General features: G+C 34.3%; 2 protein-coding genes across 2 annotated transcripts; both read left to right on the plus strand.

The window, feature by feature from the left end:
- The first annotated feature begins 293 nt into the window (after window positions 1–293).
- On the plus strand, window positions 294–5,274 carry LOC21389646 (alcohol dehydrogenase-like 6). The gene is given in 10 exon segments (XM_024174713.1): window positions 294–524; window positions 653–789; window positions 1,797–1,834; window positions 2,254–2,576; window positions 2,970–3,052; window positions 3,151–3,226; window positions 3,320–3,381; window positions 3,644–3,739; window positions 3,833–3,994; window positions 4,854–5,274. Coding segments are annotated over 10 exon segments (1,164 nt in total). The 5' UTR covers window positions 294–478; the 3' UTR covers window positions 4,995–5,274.
- Window positions 5,275–8,894: 3,620 nt separating this feature from the next.
- LOC21389647 (NDR1/HIN1-like protein 6) lies at window positions 8,895–9,665 on the plus strand. Its single transcript, XM_010088486.2, has one exon. The coding sequence runs from the start codon at window positions 8,895–8,897 to the stop codon at window positions 9,645–9,647; it is 753 nt and encodes a 250-aa protein (XP_010086788.1). The 3' UTR covers window positions 9,648–9,665.
- Window positions 9,666–9,668: the final 3 nt, after the last annotated feature.

The raw sequence follows: 9,668 nt of genomic DNA on the forward strand, positions 1-9,668 counted from the left end.
AGTTTGGCTTGTTTTTTTTATTAGATTTATTTGATAGACTTGACATTTTTGGCTTGTTTTTTCCACAGGTCTCCAGTATCACACTCGAGAGTTCTGGAATGAATGAATGATTGAATGAACTCGAGGAGTTCAGGAATGAATGAATTCTTTCTGTTACATTTATTTGACCGACTTGACATATTTAGCTTATTTTTTTTACAGGGCTCCAGTATCAAACTCGAGAGTTCAGGAATGAATGAATGAATGAATGAAACTCGAGAGTTCGGGAATGAATGAATGGATGATTAGTTCGGACCTGCTCGTCTACCGTTTCTCTCCTCTACCAATCAACCATCCTACCAACCCCCGCTGCTGCTCTTGCCATCATCACAGCTACCAACTACCGCTTGTTTATCTTTCTTCTTCTTCTTCTTCATCTTCTTTTTCTTCTTCTTTGTCGTCGTTGCGTTGTATTCGAGAGGACAAAAACTTCCAGCAAATGTCATCGCCTTCCGGAAAGCAACCCCAAGTCATAATCTGCAAAGGTATAATATACAAGAATGTCCCAAAATCTGAAATGTGAAGACATGTTTGAATCCCATTTCGTTCATTTTAAAAACGTTGTTGCATTTATAAATGTTTTGAATCCCTCTTTGTTGGTTTGTTTGTTAAGCCGCGGTGGCATGGGGAGCTTCTGAGCCTCTGGTGATCGAAGAAGTGGAGGTGGGTCCCCCTCAACCCATGGAGATCAGGGTCAAAGTCGTCTCAACCTCCCTTTGCCGCAGTGACCTCACCGCCTGGGAATCTCAGGTCTTTCTCTCTCTTTTTTAGTTACTTCTGTTTATGCAAATGTGTGTTTCTTAATTACTTGTTTGAGCTTCATTTAAGGATTAAATTCACTAGCTTTTCTTTTCCCATTTCTTTATGGATGTCTACTTTTTGGATGTTCACTTAACTGGGTAATTTTTAGAAAGATCTGTAGAGGATTGCGTTAGATTAGAGTTTGAGATTTGACAAGTCACAAAGGACTATAGTTGACTTATTTACGGATCGTGTATTGGATCCTAACAAGTATCTTGAAGAGCTGTAGGTCATTGATCAATATATATCGGCATGCTATAACTTTAACAAATAAGTCTTCTGCATTTCAAAAAAAAAAACAAATAAGTTTTGTGCCTACAGATAAAAGAAAGGTTTCCTAGAGAAGTATTATAAGAGGGAACAATGTACTAATTATTTTAGGTGAACGGAAACCACATTGTTGTGGAAAATAGAATGACTAGAGAAACCATTTTCAAAAAAAAAAAAAAAGAATGACTAGAGAAACCAAATTGGAAGATTTTTGAATTTTTAGGAAGTCGGGTAATAGCATGTGTCAGCATCAGAAGATTTGCTTGCTGGTTTTGGGTTGTTGAAATGTTACTTTGAGAGCAAGACTCTATGAATAAAATAATTATCAGATGGAGTAAGTCATTTAAATTGGTGAAGCATAGATAAGAGGCAATTTCTTTTTTGATGTTGCTCTGTAAAGAAAAAATGACAACAAATGATTCTTGACCTTTCTTCAGCTAAAACATCAATCAAAATATTTCCTACCAGAGCCCTGTGGGGGAATAGGATGTATTTTCACATGCTATAGTCATAGTTTTCTTACTTGAGTATTTCCTTGAATAGTCCAAACTTCAAAGGTGGGTTTATTTAAGTATGTTCAACATAGTCCTTTTCAGGAGTTGAATATCTACACCAATCCACATTTAATTGAGTTACTTCTAGATAAGTTGATCTGAACTTTCTTAGCAAATTGTTTGTTGTTGCAAACAATATTTCCTCGGATATTTGGCCATGAAGCATCTGGGTAACATCAGCACCTTTTTTCTTTTCTTATTTTTTAAGCTAATTTATGGTTGTCCCTCAAGTGATTGACTCATATACAGACAAGAAAGGCTTTCAATCGTTGGACCAACGTATCAATGGGTGTATTTAAACTTGAGCCTAAGATATCGGAGTAAAAGCCTTAGAAAAAGTTTTGAAGATCATACTCATGTCACGTTGCACAGTTAAGCATGATATGCAGTAGTATAGCGGATATTCTTCTCTTATGGAATAAATATGTAGTTCAGACGTGAGGAAAAATTTCACTTGTCTGTAGAAAAAAGGAAAAGTGAAGAAAACATTTCAACGAGCATTATCTTCTTAGTGAATAAGCTTGCAGTGGGATTGTGTATGCTGTTAACTCAGCTTTCTATAAAATATCGACTTTATCCAATTTGGCAGGATTGTTGAGAGTGTGGGGGACGAGGTAACTGAATTCAGTGAGGGAGATCATGTGCTTACAGTATTCACGGGAGAATGTAGTGCATGCAAGCAGTGTAAATCAGGTAAAAGCAATATATGCCAAGCATTGGGATTGGAAAGGAGAGGGTTAATGCATAGTGATCAGAAGACACGCTTCTTTATAAAAGGGAGGCCAGTTTATCATTATTATGTTGTTTCAAGCTTCAGTGAATATATCGTGGTGCACTCTGGATGTGCTGTCAAAGTGAACTCAGATGTGCCTCTGGAGAAAATATGCCTGCTGAGCTGTGGAGTAGCTACAGGTAACTCTTAGTTCAGAATATTTTCCTTATTGTACCCTCTCTCTCTCTCTCTCTCTCTCGGGAAATTTTCAGCTGGTGTTGGGTATGCACTAGCTAAAATCATACAGTTGACATGTAACAATCTGAACAGAAAATTACTAATGATAGAACTGATTATTCCAAATGGGGAAATATGGATGTCAAGCGTTGTTGTGTCCTAGTAAATAGGACAGCAGAGAGCCTCTTTATGAAGATTTACAAACTAGCTTAAGTGAAACCACAGACTTTTCTGTCTTAACCAATGTTGCTAAAAGCATGAAATCTAATTCAACTTATCTTTTTGGGCCTGAATTGACATGAAGAGATTTATTGGTTAAGGAATAGTAGATCTAACGAACAGAAGTACAATGCTAGGTCTGGGTGCGGCTTGGAATGTTGCTGATGTATCAAAAGGGTCGACTGTGGTGATATTCGGTCTTGGGACTGTAGGCCTTTCTGTAAGTGCTTAGACTTGTAATAGCTTTCTCACCCGTGATTTTCTGCCACACGGCCACCTTATGATTATTGTAAACTGTAACCCTTTCTTGTATGATAGGTAGCACAAGGTGCTGAGTTCAGGGGAGCATCCAGAATAATTGGTGTAGACACCAATCCTGCAAAAGGTGAAAAAGGTAAAAGATGTTTACTTTTGTAAGTTTGGATTTGTATGAATCTAACAAATTTGAAATCCCTTGTTTAATAATGTGTCTATTTCGGCTGCACAGCAAAAGCTTTTGGAATTACAGATTTTATCAATCCAAATGAATGTAATGAATGTATTCAGCAGGTATTTATCCGATCAAACCACGGTGATAATTATTTCCCTTCCATGGACAATCATAGGAATAAAGACAGTTTTAACAGCAAATAAGGATTGGCTGATGTTATTTGTTTACAGTCTTATTGATAACCTAGTCAATATAATTAAATAGATATGAATAATGAACTAGATAAAATTAAAGAAAATTTGCCTACGTTTTCAACTACTCCATCATTTTTGAGAAATAAGTAGTTTGCCCTGAAATTGTTTGTTTGCTTTGATTGTTTAGGTTGTTAAGCGTATTACGGATGGAGGGGCAGACTACTCCTTTGAGTGCATTGGTGATACTGGAATGATAACAACTGCATTGGAGTCATGTTGCGATGTAATTTTGAAAATAATCTCAGTTTTATATTTTGAATAATGAAATTTTATATTAGTGCACTTGGCTTCATTCTCTTTGGTGTCTTCTCTTTAGGGATGGGGTTTGACTGTTACACTTGGTGTACCAAAAGTAAATCCAGTAGTAACTGCACACTACGGATTACTGCTAACTGGAAGAACACTAAAAGGATCTTTATTTGGAGGATAGAGACCTAAATCTGACCTCCCTTCATTAGTCGACATGTACATGAAAAAGGTAATATAACCATGGTAAATTTGCTTTTCATTGTTAGAAATATTTTTCCTGTGGTTTATGTTTCTTATGTAAAACATAATTATGTGATCCAAATCATGAATCAGGTATAGATTATGCTGCCCATAAATATTATTGAATTGGGGTTATCATGGCTCAAGTTCATTTATTATGGAATTTGGGTTATCGAGGCTCAGGTTCATTTATTATGGAATTTGGGTTATCAAGGCTCAAGTTCCTTTGGCGTAGATTTGGAAACATGTTATAAAACTTTTGAAGTGTACATGTTAATCTATGATAGTTCTTGGATTCTTAAGTTATATTTATCAACTTAATCTTTTCAAGCAATCGAGGCATATAAGATTTATTGTACTCGAAGTTTTTCTCTCAAGTTATTTAACTTCCTTTTATTAATAAACGCATTATATGTTATCGTTTGATTGTGTCATTTTATTCAGAGTCAATTCTGTTTTTCGGTGTTTCAAGGTGGATACCTCATCTATCTTGTTGCCCTTTTTTTTTTTTCCAGATTCCATTAATAAAATTTTTGAGTTTTCTATACAAAGAAAATAACAAACACATTACAAATACATATAGCCATGAGTGTGTAGCCTCAAGAAAAAAGAGGGAAAAAAAGAGGGTGAGCTAAGAAAACAGAAAGGAAATGAAAACTTGCTTAATTTATTTATTCTGACAAGGCTTTCGATGATGTGTTAACCATGAGTGTGTAGCCTTAAGAAATAACGGATATGAAAACCTCCGCGGTTGATATCAGTTCATGTATAATGACCATAACAATGTGAAAGTCTTCTTTATGGTTCTATGAGTAAAGCATGTAAAAATCCAAAATTACTATGTGCAGCAAATCCACATTGACGACTACATTACACATAACCTGCCACTCGAAGATATCAATGAAGCTTTCAATCTCATGAGTGAGGGGAAATGTTTGCGTTGTGTTATTCACATGCCCATGCAACTTCCTCTTGCTTCAACAACTTGATGAAGAGCAGCTGGCCACAAATGGGAATCATTCATCCTTCTTATGATGGATTTTTAGTAGCAAGTGTACAATCGCTTGTATGTTCTGGACCCACTATAGTTTTCTGTATTGTATAAACATGTTTACAAACTGCTCAGAATTAATTGTCCCAGGTTTTAGATGGTTTTGACTAATTGAAGGGAGTGAGGTCTTAAAATTGCTTTCCTGTCAAGTGTGTGTGTGGGTACCTGGTATGTGTTTTTTCTCCAATTAATGAACTTTATCCATCAAATGATAAACCGTCAACCCTAGAGTTTGATCATTATATGAGGATATTCATCATTGATTATATCTAAATGATTAGAAGAAATTTTCCAAAATATGTTGTCAGTTGTCTCTTGTCTGGCTTCTTACTTTTTTTTTCTTGACCTTGCTGCTCAATTTATCAGTTACTACCACCAGTCATTTCAGCAGTGATAAGGCTACTCATTCTCCTTTATAAAGTCTAAGGTTCGAGTCAATCCCGCAGCGGTGAACCGGGTATATATGAAAAACCCACTACATGTTTCTCTATCCTTATATCATGTTCTTTAAGGGGAAATAATTATCAATTGCTAAGGCAATTTAGTTGAAATATATGCAAGTTATTTTCAATAGTTGTAAACCTGATTTAACAATTAAACTTCAATAGGCTACTGGAACTGCTCATCACAGAAAAACTCAATAAAGCAATTATATTATAAGACCAGTTGTTCCATTAGAAAATCCGGAAAGAAGGAAACTCATGTTTTATAATGAAATAGACTCGTGAATGACTCGACTCTCTCTCAGAACTCCTTTCGAATAAACATTTCATTTTAATAATATATGCACAAAATAATGGTTGTATTTGCAAGTTTGCCTGCATCATTTACAACTTATTCTCTATTATTCTCAAGCAACACTTCTAACATTAATTAGTCTCACTAATGTGGGACTAACTTGGCTAAATGATACTTAGACCCTGTTCATTTCATTGATTTGAATTTAGAATTCGAGTTTTGCTATAGTAAAAAGCTATCAGAAACAGTCACATCTAATTTTTTTTTTTTTTTTTTTTTGCTACAGTACAAAACTTTAACATAAAGTTACATCTTAATTCAAATTAAAAACTCGAATCCGCGAACCAAACGGACCCTTAATTTGTAAAAGAGAGAACGAGTGGAATTTCACGGCTGTAAACTCATCCAGCAGTAGCTCCGATTCAGATACGTCAATCTTTGTTCTACGACGCAGGGCTTTGGGGTGGTGGCAGTGGGATTGAGGAGGTATTAAGCATGCGAATTGTTGTTGCCATTATGGGTCTGTCTTCAGGGTCTTTCTGTACACAAAGCAATCCAATATGGACATATTTGTCCACTTCAATTTTCTGAATAAGAAGCTAAAAGTGTGATCCAGTTTGTTTCATAATATCATTATTAAAGTAATAAAATGATTTTTTATGACTTCATTTTAGTTTTTCTTCTTTATTAGAAATTTTGTTTCATTATATTATGATCATAAACTTAAATGAAAATATGTATTAATTTTGTACATTTTCGTATTTTTTAGTCCAATCAAAAACACGTTTGTTCCGGTGCCTAACTTTACCAATTTTTTGCAAATTTTTTATATTCAGTATATTTCATCATAATACCATTATTAAAGTAATGAAATGTTTTTTGATGAGTTCATTTTAGTGTTTCTTTTTTATTAGAAATTTTATTTCATTATCGATCTGATCATAATTTTAGTGAAAATAGATATTGATTTTGTATGTTTTTGTGTTTTTTTGTCCATCTAGAAACACATTTGTTTCAGCGTCTGATTTTGCCCAAGTCATCTCAAACTTTATATTCATTCTTTTTCACAATTGTGGAATCATTACAATAACGAAATGATCTATTATGGGTTCATGAATACGTGCATGTTGATTGTTTGAGACTTGTTGCAATTTTTTTTTTTATTTTCAGTGTGTTTTGAAATAATATCACTATTAAACTAATGAAAAGCTGTTTAATGTGTACGTTTTCTTTTGTATTACATATTTTGTTTCATAATGATCTGACTATTCAATAATGAAAATGTCATTTGATTTTAAGAGTGGAGGGACTCAATTTGGAATAACTATTGAGGTTGGAAACTTTTAAGGCTGAGATTTTTAAAAATATTCGGTGGATATTTCTTCTTTTTTTCATAAAAAAACTTTCCCTATTCAGATTTTGTTTCATTTTCTTTTCTATTTTGTTGTCTCATTATTTTTTTTCCTTTTTATTAGATAAGGATATAAATGTCTATATGTATATAATAGATAGTTTTGTAAATAAATCATATATCATATAAATTTTAATACTGTACAGCAACTGCAAATTTGTAAAAGAGAGAACGAGTGGAATTTCACGGCTGTAAACTCATCCAACAGTAGCTCCGATTCAGATACGTCAATCTTTGTTCTACGACGCAGGGCTTTGGGGTGGTGGCAGTGGGATTGAGGAGGTATTAAGCATGAGAACTGTTGTTGCTATTATAGGTCTGTCTTCAGGGTCTTTCTGTACACAAAGCAATCCAATATGGACATATCTATCCACTTCAATTTTCTGAATAAGAAGCTAAAAGTGTGATCCAGTTTGTTTCATAATATCATTATTAAAGTAATAAAATGATTTTTTATGACTTCATTTTAGTTTTTCTTCTTTATTAGAAATTTTGTTTCATTATATTATGATCATAAACTTTAATGAAAATATGTATTAATTTTGTACATTTTCGTATTTTTTAGCCCAATCAAAAACACGTTTGTTCTGGTGCCTAACTTTGCCAATTTTTTGCAAATTTTTTATATTTAGTATAGTTCATCATAATACCATTATTAAAGTAATGAAATGTTTTTTGATGAGTTCATTTTAGTGTCTTTTCTATTAGAAATTTTATTTCATTATCGATCTGATCATAATTTTAGTGTATATTTTTGTGTTTTTTTGTCCATCTAGAAACACATTTGTTTCGGCGTCTGATTTTACCTAAGTTATCTCAAACTTTATATTCATTCTTTTTTACAATTGTGGAATCATTACAATAACGAAATGATCTATTATGGGTTCATGAATACGTGCGTGTTGATTGTTTGAGACTTGTTGTAATTTTTTATTTTTATTTTCAGTGTGTTTTGAAATAATATCACTATTAAACTAATGAAAAGCTGTCTGATTGTACGTTTTCTTTTGTATTACATATTTTGTTTCATAATGATCTGACTATTCAATAATGAAAATATCATTTGATTTTAGAGTGGAAGGACTCAATTTGGAATAACTATTGAGGTTGGAAACTTTTAAGGCTGAGATTTTTAAAATATTCGGTGGATATTTCTTCTTTTTTCATAAAAAACTTTCCCTATTCAGATTTTGTTTCATTTTCTTTTCTATTTTGTTGTCGCATTATTTTTTTTTCTTTTTATTAGATAAGGATATAAATGTCTCTATATGTATATAATAGATAGTGTTGTAAATAAATCATATATCATATAAATTTTAATACTGTACAGCAACTGCCACAATCAATGTTACGATTACAACATAATTTATTAAGATGCGCTAAATATACGAAGAAATAGTGTATGCCTTTTACTTAGCTGAACTACCCACATTTTCCGCACCTATATGGTATGATTAGGTAAGGAAGGTGAAGACCTTTGGCACCCCAAAAGCCTCATATGCAGAACAGCTCAAGCCATTCCTATCAAAGCGTTCTCAAAGAGAGGCTCAATTAGGAAGCTTGTATTCCTTGTATATAAATTTATAATGGTGTTAATAAGTTTCCAACAGAGTTTTTTGGGGTTGAACTCTGCATTTCAAGATAAGAAATAAACAGACTAAAGCACTCTTACCAACATCATTCACACGAATGGCAGACCATCAGAGACAAAGGATTCATCCAGCAGCAGATGTGGTAGCGCTGCCAACAACACCGTTGGTGCCTCGTGGTACGTCGCCCTCCGATAAAGGAATTCGCATTCAGCACCTCCCTCCATTACAGCGCGCAATGCCTGCAATCCGAGCAACTCCTACCAAAAACAGAAGCTGTTGTTGCAAGTGTGTATGTTGGACAATAAGCCTCATTGTCCTCCTACTGATTGCCATTGCAGCCACGGCCGGCATTCTCTACCTAGTTTTCAAACCAAAACTCCCCAACTACTCCATCGACAACTTAAGGATCAGCGACCTGAGGCTCAATTTCGACATGACCCTGTATGCCAAATTCGACGTGATCTTCACGGCCAACAATCCGAACAAGAAAATCGGAATTTATTACAAGAAAGGAGGCAAATTAAGTGTTTGGTACACAAAAACTAAGCTTTGTGAAGGGTCATTGCCAGTCTTCTACCAAGGCCACCAGAACAAAACAATGCTGAATGTAGCATTGACAGGCCAAAGCCAGCATGGAAATACGCTGATGACAGCACTGCAGGAGCAACAACAAATGGGACGCATTCCCTTGGATCTTAAGGTTCATGCACCAATGGCAATTAGACTTGGCAAGTTGCAGTTGAGGAAGGTCAAAGTTTTGGGGGAATGCTTGTTAGTGGTGGATAGTCTATCCACTAACAATTTGATCAGCATTAAGGCCAGCAATTGCAAGTTTAGACTAAAGCTTTAAGCATTTCTCTTCCGTTTCTTT

The sequence above is a fragment of the Morus notabilis genome, unplaced genomic scaffold (assembly GCF_000414095.1).
Source record: "Morus notabilis unplaced genomic scaffold, ASM41409v2 Scaffold905, whole genome shotgun sequence".
In the NCBI taxonomy this organism is placed as follows: domain Eukaryota; kingdom Viridiplantae; phylum Streptophyta; class Magnoliopsida; order Rosales; family Moraceae; genus Morus; species Morus notabilis.

What these genes read in the sequence shown, in the direction of transcription:
- LOC21389647 (XM_010088486.2), top strand. Translation starts at nt 8,895, where the DNA reads ATGGCAGACCATCAGAGACAAAGGATTCATCCAGCAGCAGATGTGGTA.